Consider the following 18,320-nt stretch of genomic DNA (forward strand, 5'->3'; position numbering starts at 1 on the left):
TGTGGGTGGAGTAGGTGGGGTGATGTGATAAGATAGCAGCTGAACAAACCTCACTAAGTTAAGAAATAGGGAGTTCAGACTTGCATTGCGGAAATTTGGTAGAGAGTTCACCTCACTGATACTTCTGAAGGAAGGGCCTTGGTGTTGTTATAAGACTGACATAAAAGGGCAGATGTCTCACACATCAATTTTGTAATTGGAAAAAATGAATCAGTTTCAGTAGCTTCAGAGATAAGCACGACAAAGCAAAACAAAAGCAGATTGCCTTCAATATTTAATCCTTTCATATCACATTATCATTTATTCTTTCAGTAAATATCTGTTTAGTGCCTTTTATGAGTCAGACCCTAGTCCCTTTCCTTATGAAGTTTATATTTATGTTCAGAAAGACAGACACAAACAAGGAAATATGCAGTGTGTAGGGTTGGAAGTAAGACGCACAGTAACGTTACCATGTAAACAAAGCATCGGTTGTGGCTAAGGGTGGAGGTACTATTACATATGACAGGGGCCAGGAAAGACCTCATGCACAAGGTGACATTTGAGTAGCATTTTAAAGGAAAGGAGTGACCCCCAAGGGTGGCTGGGAAGACACACTCAAGTGCCATTGTGAAAGCTCACGTAAGGCCATGTTCCATGTTTGTAAGTTCACTCTTGCTGCCACCAACTCTCCCTTCTATTAATAGATTTTTAGCCAATTTACACAACTTAACTTAATTTTTGAATAATTTGGTTAGCATGTAAAGACATTATAATTCATATAGTATTGTTCATTTTCTGTGCTAAATTGCGTCAGTCATGTCTGACTCTTTACGACCCCATGGACTGTAGCCTGCCAGGCTCCTCTGTCCATGGGATTCTCCAGGCAAGAATATTGAAGTGGGTTGCTGTGCCTTCTTCTAGGGAATCTTCCCAATCCATTGATCGAACCCATGTCTCTTATATCTATTGCATTGGCAGGCAGGCCCTTTACCACTAATGCCACATTGAAGCAGAGGTGTGGGTAATTTTTTTTTTTTAAGGGCCAGTGGTCTTTATATTAGTAGGACACTTGAAGTTCATTTTACTAATGATTTAACAGCTTACTGGCTTTAATGGATTTGAGTAAACTTCAGCCAGATCTATGCATCACATTGCAAGCCCACTACCTGTAAAGGAAAAAAATGTAGTCAGATTTCTTTCCTTTTGATAATTGGACTAAAACTGGTTGTCTGATCTAAGTCAGTTCAATTATTTTTCTTTGGTTCTGTCAGACCAGGGACTAAAATATTAGAGCAAATAGATAAGTAACCTCCAAATTCATGCTAGGTTATTTTTTTTTTTTCCTTCTGGAATTCAGCAGAAGAAAAGAAGACTCTTTTTAAAATGCTAAGATCTGGGTATATTGTGCAATTCTCTGGCCTTGATTTATATGTGTTACACAATAACTTTAAAATTAAATTTTTTTCTTACATCTATAGAAAGTAGAATAGACAGGTAGAAAACACTGCTGGCCAAATCGTTATGACTATTTTACATATAAACAATGAATTCCTCACCTGTAGGATTTATCTCAAGGAGAAGTGGGTGGTTAGAGCAGAGAAGTCTTGTCTTTTTCCTTACCTTTCTCCATTCTGTCATCCTTTCACTTACGCTCTAGTCCTAATCTCAGATTTGGTGTGGAGTGGTTTTTACCCTCGCAGTCCACTCTTCATTTTGGTAGCCAGCGCTCCCAGGCAAGGCAGGGAGTGGCAGAGACAGGGTGCTCTGTGCTCACACTTACTTTGAAGTCCATCTACAGTTTGTTCATACATAGTTGCATTGGTAATACTATTAACATTTGCATACAAGGGAAAACCTTGAGGCTGTTGTTAAAGACCTGTGACTTTCTACTTACTTAAAATAACCTGCATCGTTTTCTTGCATTTGTGTCTATTCCCAAGAACTTTGCAAAATGTTTTAACCAGAAGTCAAGTTCTTTGTGGTTTCCTAGTGTGTTTTGTAAAAATTGTGCAGTTGTGGTGTGAGAAACACATACTTCTGATAACAGAGGCAAGAGGTAATGTTTGGGGGGGGGTTACCAAAATCAGCTATGCTCACGATAACAGAGCTGGCGCGACAATGTGTGTACAACCACATATGGCTCTACATTAGGCTTCCCCAAATTGCATTATTTCTAGCTAAATTAAGCACAGGTAATTTTGTTCAGAAGTCTGGGTTTTTGGCAATGTAACATAGTTTATTATCTTTCTCAAAATTGGTTCAAATTTACTGAAGTACTTGTTCTATACTCCTAATGGTTATGGTAAATAAAGAAACATCAAGGCATAATCATTTTCCTTACATCATTTATCTGTCGGTAATCTTCTCTTGGGCTTCCTTGGTAGCTCAGCAGTAAAGAATCCGCCTGCAATGCAGGAGACCCATGTTTGATCCCTGGGTTGGAAAGTTCCCTTGGAAGAGGAAATGCAACCCACTATAGTATTCTTGCCTGGAGAATTGCATGGACTGAGGAGCCTGATGGGCTACAGTCCATGGGGTCACAAAGAGTCAGACACAACTGAAGCCACTTAGCAGCAGCCGTCTTCTATTAATTCTTTTGTCTTTTGTTTCAAAGCAACACACAAAATGAAGCAATGTGCAGAACCACTGATATTCATAGGCTGCAAGGAAATAAAAGTATCTGGGGAAAAATGAAAAGCACCATCAAAGGTGTACATGCTTCCAAAGCTTCTGAAGTTATCCCAGGTTTTCATTCCATAGTTAAGTCAAGGTCATAGGTTAGATTCTTATGTGGGCCGGCTATGTCTTTGTCTAAACTCTGGATCCATCACGGAAGAGGCATCACTTTTGTCATTTGGAAAGCCAGCTGTTGCTGTGTCCTTTCTATCTTTGGGAGAGGAGTTACTACGTTTTATTAGACCCAAATATTTGAAATTTTGACTCTTTAATTTACACTGTTAGTCATTCAGTCATATCTGACTCTTTGTGACCCCATGGACTGTGTCCCACCAGGCTTCTCTTTCCATGGAATTTTCTAGGCAAGAATATCGGACTGGATTGCCAGTCCCTTTTCCAGGGGATCTTTCTGACCCAGGGATTGAACCTAGGTCTCCTGTATTGCAGGTAGATCCTTCATCATCTGAACCACCAGGGAAGAATTTACACTGGAATATGTGATATTTTGGAGAAGGAAATGGCAACCCACTCTAGTATTCTTGCCTGGAGAATCCCATGGACAGAGGAGCCTGGAGGGCTACAGTCCATGGGGCCACAGAGAGTCAGACATGACTTAGTGACTAAACCACCACCATGTGATATTTTAGAACTACAGACACAGTCTTTGTCATACATTTGCATTCATTAATTCAAAAGGAAGACTTTGTTTTCTAAAACAAAACAAAGCATTTATGGGTAAGATGCTCATTTTGCCAGGACCTAGTTTTTTAATGACATGTTCTCTCCTAAAGAATTGGGGAATAAGATTGCTATCATCAAGGCACAATGTATTTGCATTCTAAGCTTCAAATACACAGGAGACCAACTGGGTCACCCGATATGACCTAATTTCCTGACCTGGGCTCTCTCTTGCTAAGTCTTCCACACTTGGAAATAAAAGTGCAAATTCGAGTGGGGAAAGAAAAGAAATCCACCCAAGAGCTGTTAAAAAAAAAATGTATCTATGCAGTAAATCTATGTACCACTGTGTAATTATAATAACATAAACAAATCCACTGTAAGGACATTCACATCAGACCTAATTTCATGCTGAACTATTATAATGCAATTAAGAGCCTCATAGTCCTGTTTTAATTAAGCTCTGTTGTGAAATATGCAGCATTTGAACCTGTTCTGGCCTGTTTCGTCTACCATTGAATTACCGCCCTGGACTTGTTTTTCTACTGAACGATGAATCTCATTTAAGGATTACTGTTTGCAGCTCTAGCATTTGGTGGGTTCTTCTGTGCTTTTATGCCTCCAGATCCAGGCCAGTTTTAGCTCCTCAGAAATGCCCTATACATAGTCTCTTGACTCACCTGTCTCAAAAGATTTGTTAACTCACCCTGGGCTTTTGCGGAAATAAAGGAACAGATTTGATTGGTTTAATGAAAGAGATTTTAGGTGACAGGAGAGTTCACTTGTGGAGCTAGCTTCAACTTCTGTAGGGCAGAGTCAGTATCTACTGGCTTATCCTTTTGCAGAAATACTAAGCAAACTCCAACTTTCCGTGGATATTACTTAGTTTGCCAACTAGTTTAACCATTACTCACTAGAAAATGAAAAACAAAGGCATCTATATAAAATGCACTTTATAGAATAATCAGATCCTACTTCCTTCTTTTTATCTCTCACTTACTTTCGACAAGAATGTCTAGGTTGTCTCGTATTTGCCTTAACAAAACCTTCCCTTCCTTGATTCCGATTGCCTGAAATAAAATTAAACAGGAAATATTACAGGTGAATGTCTAGCTTGGTGATCAAATATCAAGCCAGTCTGCTGAAGAGCCTGTTACCCAACAACTAGTTTTAAAGAAATAAAGTGAAAAGTCAGGAGAACAGAGTTTCAGGCAATCATGTCCACCCACTTAGATTATTTGGAAATGCGCCAAAGGACTCAAGAAAAATCAAACGGTGATTGCTTCATCACACCTCACCTCTGTGTCCATCCTCTGCTCTGCCTCTCTTTCGGTTTAGTTCTTGTTATAAAACATCCATGTTCTGCTTTTTTTTTTTTTTTACCTTGTCCTACTTTCTTAACCCTAGGGAGGATTTTAAGAAGGTTTCAAAGCTAAGCATCCCCAATTGCTTCAGGCTGTCTCTGGTTGTAAGTCAGAATATAAAGCAATTACCCCGAGGGTAGGATGTGTTGGTGGCCAATGGGAGAGTGTTCCCTAGATCACCAGGTAACCGAAAATATTCTCTTTAGGATGAACATCTGGTTCAGATTCTTAACCATTTCTAGTGAGGTTTTATGGGTCACTCTCCCTTTTCCTTTTCCAAAAAGTGTGTACTCATAAAGCACAAATAATAGGGTTTAACTTGATCCACATACCACTGCTTCCCTGGTGGCTCAGACAGTAAAGAATCCACCTGCAATGCAGGAGACATGGGTTTGATCCCTGGGCTGGGAAGATCCCCCTGGAGAAGGGAATGGCTGCCCACTCTATTCTTCCCTGGGAAATCCCATGGACAGAGGAGCCTGGATGGCTAAGTGCATGGAGTTGCAAAGAGTTGGACATGACTGAGAGACCAACATATACATGCCTTGTGGACACATGTTTGATTATCGGATCTTAAGAACTGCTGGCTGGAAATTCTGGAAATGACCACAATTGCTTTAGTATTAGAACTGTATGGTCCAAAAAATAAATAAATAAAGGGAAAAACATCAGTAATTTTTTTTCTAATGAATCTCCAATTCAAAGAATCTGGAGAACTTTCCGTGGATATTAATAAAACTAACTAGCTGTAGTAATTCGGATACTGCCACTATTCTGATTTTCTATGACAAACGACACTGTATCCTTTTTGAGTCAAGAAGGATGTTGCAAAGTTCCTGCTCAGAGCAAGGATAGAAAAATCTTCCCATGATTCTTTCACAGGCACACTTCACTGGGGAAAAATTCAGCATGCTCAAAAATTCAGAAAAACCCAGAACCTTGTTCAGACACAGTTCCGTTCCTCAGCCACACACTAACACACAAAAACAGTGGTCTCTGCGATCAAACATGTTACCACGTGCTGTAATCAACAGTTACCTTGGCTTTAGAGTCAGATCAATTTGGGTTCAAATATCAGAGCTACATGAAGATTTGTGGTCTCAGGGAGACATTATTATATATACGCCTCTTTCCCCCACCTGAGCTAGTTGAGAAAAACTAAGTTAACACAGGAACCAGACTAAAGGAAATAAAAATGTCAGCCTCATGACTACTAAAGCTGTTTGGAAGATGCAGTTCTCCATTAGCAGCCAAGTGGGCTTGGTAACTCATTACCCCATAAGGCAGGAGCTGGAAGACAAAGTCATGCTCCAAAGAGGCTGCTCTTGTTAAGACTTGACAAAGAACAGGCAGAGGATGTGGGTGCTTCCTGGATACAAAAAAAACAAAAATTGAGAGAGAAGGGGCAAGGGAGCTACTCTGAGTTCTTGTTCCAAAAATACCAAGAAGGAGAGTAAGAAAAGCTTGTGGGTAAATCAGAGGTAGAGGAATAGGATTATTTCTTTGTAAATACTATCATCCTACAACTGTCTTTGGGCAAGTTATTTCATATTTCTGAACCTCAGTTCCCCTGGCTATAAAATGGGAATAATAATACCAACCTGATAGAGTTGCAACATAAACAGACAAACAAGGGTGTGTGTGTGTGAACTGTCCACCTCCAGGCCTACCACTCAGTCACGCTGATTTACTTTCTAGTCTGGGTGGTGGTGGTTTAGTTGCTAAGTTGCGTCTGACTCTTTTAAACCAAAAGGAACTATATCCCAGCAGGCTCCTCTGCCAGTGGGATTTCCCAGGCAAGCATACTGGAGTGGGTTGCCATTTCCTTCTCCAAGGGATCTTCCTGATCCATGGATTGAAGGAGTGTCTCCTGCATTGCAGGTGGATTCCTTACTGCTGAGCCACCAGGAAAGGCCTTCCTTTCTGGTCTATCCACCCATTCTTATCCTAGACTCCAGTTAGGGATGTCTCTGGGTAGTAGACAATTCACTCCTCTCTGTCCTCAGACTAGAGATGGTTGAGAAGGAGAGGAGGCAGAAGGATGTGCATATCAAAAGCAATAAGAGCTATTTCTAAAAACCTGCTCTGCACAGTTTACTACCCAAAGTTTCACGGTCTTTGGGCAAGTCACTTAATATTTCTGAACATAACCTGCATACTTATGTTCTAAAAGGAATCAGCTTCCAAAGCAAGAGTTACTCCTCTTCAGACCCATGCAGACATCTTCAGAGTCGTGTAGCACGCCCATGCTGCCAGCGCGGCAGCGTGGGTATGTTTCCTCCTGCTTTTCCAGGACAGAGGCTTCCATCCAGCAAGGCTCCTGGCTAACTCCTGTATCACCAAGTTCTTCATAGAATAAGCAGAAACCCCCTAATTCTCCAGGATGTGCTGGGCTTACTCCCATCTCGTTTCTTTTGCTCTGTTTTGCCTAAAGTCGATCCTCTTACATCCAAAGGCTGGGAGATTTCAGAAATGTGTGTGCTACTTGGCCTGGAGCTGCACCTGCAGCCAGGAGGCTTCAGTTCTGATCCTGGTTTAGGCTTCAGTTGTGGTCCTGGCTCTGGGAGGGGCCCGAAGAGCAGAACATCCACCTCCTGATTTGGCCTGGGCATGTGCAGTGTCACTGAACACGCCCACCAGGTGATCCCACAGATTAAAACATAAATATATCAGTGGATTCACGTTCCTACTGTTGCTACCATGGCTTTGACATAGTTTATTAAATACTTTCTTTAGATGTGGTCAGTGCTATCGCTAAACCTGACCTGCCTACTTGCCATGTCCCATTGCAGTAGCATCACTGGTTAGTGGTACCCATGCTTGTTGCCACCTTTGAGACATCTGTCACTCAAAGCTCACATCTAGCTGGCAACTGAACTCTGAAGGCTCTGTTTCAGAGAAAGATATCATTGACTCTGTCGCCAGTTAGACTGCCATTGCCCAAATGTGGGGTCTCAGCATCTACTTTTGGTGAGACGATCTCCAAACTATCATCTTTCTGGTCTACCTGTCACTCTGCCCTTAGCTCTGTCACTCTAAAATACAAGTCAAATGAAGCCTGTCTTCTACCCAAAATCCCTCCAGCCTTCTCCTCTTTACATTACGAATATCTTAGCAGGGTATCCTGTGTCTTCACAGTACAAATGATGTTTCTAGCCTCACATCCTGGTTCTCACACCTGTCTTCTGTCAAGCCCGCTGGACCATGGATTGGCCCTTGAGCCCACCATGCATTTTGTATCTCAGTGATGGACACACCCGTGGCCCTTTTCATACATTTTGAAATCCCAGTAAGGTTTTGAGACCCAATCAAACCTCACCTCCCGGGTAAGGTTCCTTCCGTGCACTCATCACAATTACATTGGCTTTAAGTTAAATGTATACCAGTCTCTTACTGTGAACTTCTGATAGTCAGTTCCTGAAACTTGTCTATATTTTCTGAAAAAACTAACATAGATAGATCCTCAATAAATGTCAGTTTTTAATTGTATCCAACCTTAATCTTTTCTTTCATTCAAGCTATTTTAAGACATTTATCACTTTTTTTTTTACCTGTTTGCCTAGATTTTAATGTTACTTTTTCATTTTCAAAGAAAAAGCTTACCAGCTAGAATCCTGGGAGTTTATTGTCAACTAGAGACTTGAATTAAATAATAATTGGCCAGAACTTTCCTTTATATTATTTAATCTTTCTATATTTTTGAGTGTTGAAAGTACTTGAAAACCATCTTAGGAGCTAACTTTGAGGAATGTGTTTCACATGGACTTTCTGCCACACAGATAAATGCTTTCTCCCTCAGAAGGAGCCAGTGAAGAAAGAAATCAATTGAATACTTTCCTTTACTTACCTCTGAAATGACTGGAGTATGTGAATAGAGAAACCGAAAATTTTAGAAAGCATTTTTCTATAGCTCAGCAGTTGCAGGAAAAGATGACAAAGAAATCTGGAGACGAGAAGGTTTATCAGTCTGAGAAAATTTTCTGGAGCGGTATAATCTAATCTTTCATTGCCAATGTTTTAGGCAAGCAATAGAGAAATATCTTTTGAACTAATTCATAGTTCAGTTAATTTTACTGAATGCCCCACAAGGAATGCTGTATTTAGGCAACAGAATTGTCACAAAGTAAAAGTGGTATGTAAACAAAATATGCAAAAATCCTGCCGTGTGCACTTCAGTAAATATATCTTTAATTTGTCTTGCTCCCTGTTTTGGTGATGCCAGAGACTTAGCTTACTACCCAGAAACAAAAAAGAGCAAAGATTTATCTCGGGTCAAAAAGCACAAACACCCATTCATAAAACCATTCGTAAGCATTTTTTTTAATCAACACTGTCATTGTCACAGCCTGCTTGATCTTCCTACTTGGGGTTAATATGGGAGCCAATTACAGCTTCATCTGTGTAGAATTAACTTTACGGAGCACACACCGGGGATTTGTCTTTCTTCACCATTTAGATATATGTCATAAAAATATGCCTGGAACGGAGGCAGAGGCATTGCAGATGGCAGAGACTCTCAGATTTATTGTAGACGCATTTAAAATTGGTTCTGCTCTTGCCAGAAGTTAATTAATTTTTTTTCTCTCTTTTCTGGGGCTGGGGGGTCTCTGTGTCTCACTAGGCGGCAGTGTATGATTGTATCTGGAAAAAGCATGGCGTCCGGTCCAGCATCTCCAGCGGTGACCTCCAACAGCGCAGTGAAATGTCTGTGACTGCACGTCGTCCAGGAGATGTTACTTCTCACGTAGCCGTGTACACCGTTTATCCCAGTGGGTTCCGAGAGCTATACCGCCATTTTCTTAGGCTCCCTAGCGGTGCCATTGTTGAGGTGAGTATACATGAAAAATTTTTAATGCAAATGCTGTGTATGTCGTCATGCATGCATGTGTGTCGGTATATTTATACTCAACTTTAAAGCTTCAAAATTAATTTGCAAACATATTATAACTGATGCTTCTAATACCATATAGGACTTGAAGATGTATTTTAGTGTCTTCTTAAAGAAACGAAGGTACCACATAAGGAAAAAAAAATGTTTCTGGGCATAACTTTTGGAAGAGAGGCGGGAAACAAATTGCGTGAAGTAATTCAGGAATCTGCCTGATAAACTTTGACTCAGTTAATATTTGGAAATACCAGCAGATTGATGAAGAAGAAATATGAGTCCATAGACACGTTGATGCAGCAGAGAAGTGTACAGCCCTTTGCTTAAATGATCTTACACAAAATGAATGAGATAGTGCAGTTTCATAGCTTTTTTCCATAAGATAAATCTTAAAAAAAAAAAGAAAGAAAGAAAAGCCTCCATTCCCTAAGTGTTTCAAAATTTTTAGAGTAGCATTTGGCAAAGATCTTAGTCACATTTCCTTCTAACAAGTCAAAGTCTTTTGGTGAGCTGAGTTTATTTAAAAGACCAAAACAAAAAAAAAAACACAAAACCCTCTTACATCACTTCACAGTCTCAGAATTCAAACTTGCAGGCATGTTGAAATCTGAGGCCCCCATTAGCATCAACAGTGGTGTTGAATCATGAGGTTAGAAAGCGTGTTATTTTCCATTATTTGATGGAGATGAAGGATGGAGGAGGAGAGTTCAGATACGTATCACATCCGATTATCTGGTCTTGCTGGCATGAAACTCCCTTCACAGTGGCACAACGCTGTTGCTAAGAATTTGCAGCATGAGGATCTTTCCATTCCCATCACACTTTCCCTGTGGAGTTTAGCTATAGCTGTTTCTGTTATGAGGTGGATGAAAGTATGCCTTCAGGAAAATCCCTTTGAATATAACCTTGAAGAAATTTCTAACTGTCTAGAGCTCAGCCTTGCAGGTTAGGGTGCTTCTCCTGTCTACAAAATCCAGCCCACAACGGTATTTGGCACTTGAGTGACTCTCTCAGGCTCTCAGAGAAGCAGAGGTGTGCTAGACCCGTTGTCTCACCTCCCCTCTCCCTGATAGAAGAGGGGATTGTGTGTATTGTAGCAAAGAAGCAGGTAGGCAGATGATGACTAGGCCCCATGTAATTCTTTGGGGCTTTGGATCACAGGCTGCTAGTGATACTTTTGCCCCCTGCGTGTGCACTAGGCCCTTGGTTTAGTCATTTCCCACTTCTCTGACTCCATCTTTATCTGTAAAACCGGGTTATGAATATTTATGCTACCTGCCTCATAGAGATTTGGGACAGATGAATGAGATAACATTGGCAATGTATTTTAGGTCTTTTTAAAAAGGGGGCAATATGCATTACACAGTGTTTTGGATCATGCTCATGGCATTCTTGCAGCAAGAATACTGGAACGGTTGGCCATTCCTGTGCCGCAGTCCATGGGGTCACAAAGAGTCAGACATGATTTAGTGACTGAGCAACAACAACATGGATCATGCATGACTAAAATCGTTCAACTTTGAAACATTTTTTTCAAACGTAGTATGTACCATTATGCTAAAAATAAAATAAGATAACTTCTAGGAGAATTGCGAGATGGGGCAGGAAGCATTATTGACCTACCTGGTTTTGGTTGTCTGGGTTTTCCATGCTGTGGGATTATATAATGGTCGATTATGTGATGGTGGAAATGTGTTTGGACCCCTCTACGCCTGTTCCCAAATGAGATGCTAGCAAATACAAAGCCAGCTTTTCCTCTTTTTTTCAGATCTCAACAAAGGCACAGGGTCCTGCTCCCTCTGCAGTCCAAGTCTAAAGCCCACCCACCTATTTCTTTGTACCTTAGTATAACCTGTTTTGTCCACTATGAAATTCATTTTGAAATTCATTTTGCCAGGTGGCTCAGTGGTAAAAGAACCTGCATGCCAGTGCAGGAGACATGGATTTGATTCCTTGGTTGGGAAGATCCCCTGAAGGAGGAAATGACAACCCACTCCAGTATTCTTGCCTGGAGAATCCCATGGACAGAGAAGCCTGGCGGGCTGCAGTCCATGGGGTCGCAAGAGTTGGATATGACTGAAATAATGCAGCAGCAGCCTCTTTGCAGCTTCTCTAATGCATTTTAGGAGTGCCTGTGTGTGTGCCAAGTCACTTCAGTTGTGTCTGACTCTTTGTGACTCTATGGACTATAGCCCGCTAAGTTCCTCTGTCCATGGGATTCTCCAGGCAAGAATACTGGAGTGGGTTGTCATGCCCTCCTCCTGGGGATCTTCCCAACCAGGGATTGAACCCACGGCTCATGTCTCCTGCATTGGCAGGCAGTTTGTTTACCACTAGCACCACCCGAGAAGCCCCTTTTTAGGAGTACTAGATCTTATTGTTCTAAACTTGTTTCTAGTCCTAAATTGTGTCTCCCAGAGGACAGGAACCATAAAACCATACCAGTTCCAGAGCATATTGAAGACTGGGCAGGTTTTCTTTCAGCCGTGTGACTGGCTATTCAACAATATTCCTACTTTCTTTTATATCTTGACCCCTTGCAGGCACAGTCAGATCTGTTATTGGTTTTTTGAGCTAAAAACCCTGCAATTGGAATGGATTTTAGACTTTTTTTGGCAACTTCAGTGGGAAATGAAATTCACGTATTATCTTTCCCAAAGATATTTTCCAACAACAGCACTTAGATAGACTATACTTTCTGGATTAAAGAAACACCTATTCAGCTTTTCAAATCGTAGTTTATAAGTAGTCATCTACTTGGATTAAAGTTAACTTCTCCCTTTGAATTCCCTATCTGTGCACTAGGCACATAGCTATTGCTCACGGAAATCTTTAAATTGTCTTGAATTTTGGGATGCCAAGTTATACCACTTGATGAATAATTATGCTCCATGAGATCTTTTCCATTAATGCCTACATATGTGAATGGAGAGAACTCATACTTGGGAAGGGCTTCCCAGGTGGCTCAGTGATAAAGAATCTGCCTGCCAATACAGGAGACCCAGGTTTGACCCCTGGGTCTGGAAGATCCCTGGAGGAGAAAATGGCTACCCACTCCAGTATGCTTGCCCGAAGAATCCCATGGACAGAAGATCCTGGCAGGTTAGAGCCCATGGGGTTGCAAAAGAGTTGGACACGATTGAGAGACTAAACAACAGCAAATACTTTGGAAATGACTCACATCTGTTTCGAGACACCTGTAAGATCTGTGCACATTTTGATGGATATTCTGTTAGGGGAAGAAACAGGTAGCTGCCTCTGTACCCAATTTGTTTACAAATTAGATCTGGAAACAAAAAAGAGTAAAATGCTTCATCGTTATAACCTGAACTCTCTTCTCGGAGGTTTTATGGTGGTTGTTAAACAGGGTATCTCAGGTTCCAAGCTCCTTCCACATTTAACACAACTCCAGTTTGTGATGACAGTGATTTCTAAGTCTCTCCTAATTCTGATATGAAATATAGGTCATGTACTAACCTTTTCTTTTTTCCCTCAAGAAAACCTTAGCAATTTGAGTTTTGAAGCCGGTTATCTGCCAGTTTTAAATTTTCTGTGAAAAACTATGGTTTTGAAACAGAATAATTTTTGCACTAGAAAGGTCAGCTTTTGTTGGGTGGGTATAGATATTATACTACAAATGATCCTTCCTATGGATTTATGTTCACCATTTTCTTTCATCCAGGTTTGTGTCCTGAGATGACACAGTTCTTACAGTGTTCTACATATTTGACTTTAAAAAATAAAATCCCCTCCATGTTTGTTGAAGACTGTCAGTGGTCTGTCAGGAGGTGAGGACCTCTCCTGAGTTCTTTTTTCACCAACCTCTCTGAGCCTGGGAGATTCCATGGCCTCTGCAGAGGAATAGGTTTTAAATTAATTAATTAATTATTTACTGAAGTGTAGTTGACTTGCTATATGTATAAATAATATATGCAATATATATACAATATACATATATATATATTCTTTGTTAGATTCTCTCCCTTATAGGTTATTACAAAACATTGAGTATAGTGCCTTGTGCTATACAGTAGGTCCTTGTGGTTATTTTATATATGGTAGTGTGTATATGTTAATGCTTTGTCTCTGTTTTGCAGCGTGAGTTATTTTTGAAAGTACAAAGTGATTCTAAAGTTTTGAGTGCTACAAAACCTAGAAACCCAGGCAACACTGGTGCAGACTCATCAAGTCACAAATAAGCTTCTGGATCCCAGGGTATCCATTGCAATTAAGAAAGTCCTTGGAGCATTAGTTGGGGTGGAATGGGAAAAGGTTTTTTTTTTTTTGTCATTAGAGGCAGTGTCGCCTGGTGGTCTGAGCAGAGAAGTGGGAGTCAGGAACCCAGAGATCTAACAGAGGCTCGGGGAGGCCCCGCTGAGCGGCTCCGGGCGAATTTCTCATCCTCCAGAGGACAGGCTCACCTACTTTGAATCTCCCATCTGAAGAGCTCCTTACCCAAGGCCTAGAGATACACAGCAGGAGTGCTGATTCCTTGTCTGCAAAATGAGAATATTAATACTTGCCTAAATAACAGATTAACCAATTAGTGATTATTAAGTGTTCTGCTGATAGAAAAGACAGCGGGAGAAGAAAGGTGAAAACAAAAAATGGAAGCACCATTTTACGATTAGATGGATTTGACTCAGCTCTGGATTTTTTTCCTGCTTATGGAAGTGAGCGGCCATTGGTGTGAAGAGCAGGTGTAGAGGGACTAACCCAAAACCATATGACCCTCAGCGAGAAGACAGCAGAGGAAGGTCTATCTTGCAAGCCTGCATGAAGCTTTGAGTAGGGAAGGAGGCACCAGATTCTGTCTTTGACTCAGTGATTTGCACGGCAGAACATAATACAAATAACTGTGCATTTTCAGTTGTAACTCTTCTATTTTAGTATCTTCCAGAAAAGACTATTTATTGTTTTTGGAAACTCCCATATCCGTTTGTTACAATGACTAAGTTGCTGTGTGTGTGTGTGTGTGAGAGAGAGAGAGAGAGAGAGAAATACACAAAAATGAAGAAGAGAAATCAATAGGAAAATACTGAAAACTTGGGGTCCACAGTAATTATATAAATTGTTGAGAATTTCTCTGTCTAATTTTTCCTTATGTTGAAAGCCATTGTCCCTGAGAAGGGGCAAAGCTGTTCCTGTTTCTCATTGTGCATAGAGAAAATATTAAAATCAGCTGGCCTAAAGAAAATACTAAAATTACCCCATTTTTTGCAAATAGAAGAAAGTCCCATTTTCATTTCCCAAGTTTAGAAAACTTTACATTTTGTGCACAACACCTGCATGAAAAGATGCAGTAAGTTCTTAGGGCACAACTGCTTATAAGACATAATTGAAAATATACATATAAATGAGGTAGTAATAGCAATACTTATGACTTTGCATAAAGTATTGCTAAAATTGTCAAGTACAGGATTGTCGTTTATTTTTGGTTCTCATATTCAAACTTAACAGCTGCTGCTTCTATTGATTTTTAAAAAATAAGTTCCTGATACTATCTTGTTATTTCTTTTCCCTAGGAATGATTGGTTATTGTGATAAATTGCAGAGGGACAGCATTGTATTGTATTTAAAACTTAGATCCCATTTTAAACAACAAATTATGAAAAAGCAGAATGCAAGAGCAAAGAAGAATTCGATTTTCAGGTCCCTATTAGAATATAAGGTCACTTGTAAGACATTCTTCTACCATACTACCATGAAAAGTCTTAAATAGACATATTTACTAATCATTTAAATAAAAATTAAATATATCAGAGGTTTCTCTCCTTTTGAGAATTACTTGACAAAATTATTATTTCCATATGTTTCTATCAAAATAAGTGATTTTATTTGTCAGTAATAATGAGGTCAGTGCGACTTGCTATGACATGGTTTGCTTTTCACAAAACTAAGCAAGATGGTTCTCACCTCAGGCTTACTTTATTATTTATACATAATTGGTAATCTGTAAGAGGAAAAATAGCTTTGTTTTTTAAAAATTAGAACATTATAATTTTAAAATAAATGCAACAGATTTCAGACATATCTTCAGAAAATGTAGCTAATACTTCTAAAAAAGTATTGTATTATTTATCCTATTTTTATGGGTCAAAAATATAAATGTTAGTGACTAAATTAATTTTAGTAAAACTATGTTTGGTTTCTTTAGAAAATCCTAAAGAACTACTTTGATTTTATTTACTAAAGTGTGAATTTAAAAAACATTTTAGAGTTACTACAAGCCTTTTCTAAAATACCTTCACTTGTCCAATCTTATAAATAATACATTTCTCTATATTTCATTTGTACTCATAATTTGAGACAATTATTCTTTGGTAGTACCTGTTTTTTATAGACTACATTTTTGTTTGCATATATAAAGGAAAGAATAATCACATGCATATTTTTAAAAATATTTACTTATAAAATTATTTTCAGCATCTTAGATTTCCTTTGACTCTCCAAATAATTAAACTTATGAAAGTTGTAGAAAAGATTTGTTCTATTATTTCATTTATCTATCAAGTACAATACATATATGCGTGATATATTGGAGAAGAAAATTTTTCTGGAATTCTAAGTCATAGGAAATGTTTTAAAAGGTTTATTAAGTGTAAAAAAGCAGTTTGAAAAATAAGCCTTGACATACTAACTAAAACATATGGTTAAATATTTAATACAAACATTATAGAGGTGAAAAATATTCATTGCACAGTCAATAAAGAATGAATCTTTTAACTTGGGTACAAATATGTTCACTTTCACTCATCTATATTTTTTCCTTATTGTATTGGAATTTAGAAACCATAACTTGAAAGGTAACCTAAATTTGAAAAAAATATTTTTATGTTTTTTGTTTATTAATCTTAAGTTGTTATAAATTTAGAAAAGTTTTGAGTTTTTACATTATAAATATATTTGCTTTTAATTTTTTTCCCAGTTGTATTAAGGAATACTTGACATACATCACTGTATAATCTTAACATAAAATACTGTGGTTTGATTTACATATATTGTGAAATGATAAACATAATAGTTTCAACATTCATCATCTCATACAGATACAATAAAATGAAAATTACGAAATTCTCCTTGTGATGAGAACTCTTAGGATCGACTCTCTTTACGGCTTTCTTATCTATCATTCAGCAGTGCTAACTGTAGTTTTATATTTTATCCCTAGTGTTTATTTATCTTATAACTGGAAGTTTCTATCTTTTATTTGAAACATATTTTAAACCCATGCCTCCAACAGTCAATGCTTGAGCTGAGCATTTCAGAATATGACATAATACAACTGATCAGTGATTTTTATCTTGATTCCATTTGACAAGGCTGCCTAACACTGATTTCTTAAAAAGTCAAAGATAATTCACTCATGAAAAAAAGCCACAAAACCTTAAACATAATTATTTTTTCTTGTATTTATGTATAGAAATATCATGAAAATATTTTGGTACATTTTGTAATTATGTCAATATTATATCTACAAATGAATGATTTAAGAATCCATAGATACAGAAATATTAGATTTTCCTTTTCCGTTTATGGAACAAATTCTTCTATAATGACCTGAAACAATTATTGAAGGATAATATGATTAAGCAAAGTAAAGATCAGTTGCTTATTGTCAGTTATTTTTACATACTTGTATCCTATAAATTATTATAATCCCATTTATATTTAATAAAACATTGACATAAAATCATATAAGTTTATTTTATGTGCAAAATCATATATAGTGTGCTGAATGACACACATAAGGCATGAAACAGTAACAGTGGTTTATTTTCTGAAACAATCTTGACACTAATGCTAAATTACAACTCAGAAACATCTAGCATTTTTACCTTTATGAGAAAAGGCTTTTTACATATTTAACATAATTCCAGGGAAAATAACCTGGAATTATGTATAAAGATACATGCACTGTAACCAAAGGGCGTTTATATTCCCCTGTGGAATACTTACGATGATTTTATTGCCATTTTGTGTCATTTTCTAAAGGATATAAAATACAGTCAGTAAACAAACTAGACTTTGGATTTAAGGTGACAGCTGCTACTTCAGAAGCAATATTCAGATATTTAATCTTAAGAACATTGAATGTTCTTTATTTTTACGACCAAATAAAGTATACTTTTCGCAAAAATGAAAGGACGGTGTGCTTTGAGTTATAATTTTCACAGGAGTGGTGATCAACACAGCCACCACTACTGACACCCCCTCTTCACTCAATCCTGGAAAATTAATCCAAATGTCAGCTCTTAGTTAACTGTTTGAGAAGTTAACATCAGTGCTCTACTTTTTCAAAATGCAAACTTCCTTTCTCTTAAATAATGTTGATTTGATCTATTATTTGCTCTGAATGACATATTGCTTCAAGTCCTATTTTGTTGCTGTTGTTTCTGTTTTTTTCTAGCTCTGTTTTTGAAATCTACAATTGTAACCTGATGTTAAGACACTTTACCCCTAGCTCAAGTACAGCTATCTGAATTTTATTGGAGAAAATTTCGTTTCACTATGGAGCCATAATGAGTTCACCTGGACCTCCAATATTGCAGTCAGTGAGTTAGTGCTATGCACACATACGTCTTATGTTCAGTTTAGCAAATTGAAACCAAATCTGTCTGAATGTTGTATCTGCTTTATTATTCCTCTTCCTCAGCCCCCTTACCATCATTATAATGAACTTACACTAAAGATTGATTAACATGTTTTGGGGAGCTGAGTACAACCCCTTCTAC

At 38.3% G+C, this 18,320-nt stretch overlaps 1 protein-coding gene across 1 annotated transcript in view; it reads left to right on the top strand.

The window, feature by feature from the left end:
* Nucleotides 1-18,080, top strand: part of LOC145519051 (uncharacterized) — a 238,044-nt gene extending 219,964 nt beyond the window's left edge. Inside the window, 2 exon segments of the mRNA XM_081524284.1 lie at nucleotides 9,322-9,528; nucleotides 17,996-18,080. Coding sequence (XP_081380410.1) covers nucleotides 9,322-9,528; nucleotides 17,996-18,007 — 219 coding nt within the window. The 3' untranslated portion in view covers nucleotides 18,008-18,080.
* Nucleotides 18,081-18,320: the final 240 nt, after the last annotated feature.

Source organism: Giraffa tippelskirchi, chromosome 8 (genome assembly GCF_054371585.1).
Source record: "Giraffa tippelskirchi isolate mGirTip1 chromosome 8, T2T-mGirTip1v1.2.pri, whole genome shotgun sequence".
Lineage (NCBI taxonomy): Eukaryota > Metazoa > Chordata > Mammalia > Artiodactyla > Giraffidae > Giraffa > Giraffa tippelskirchi.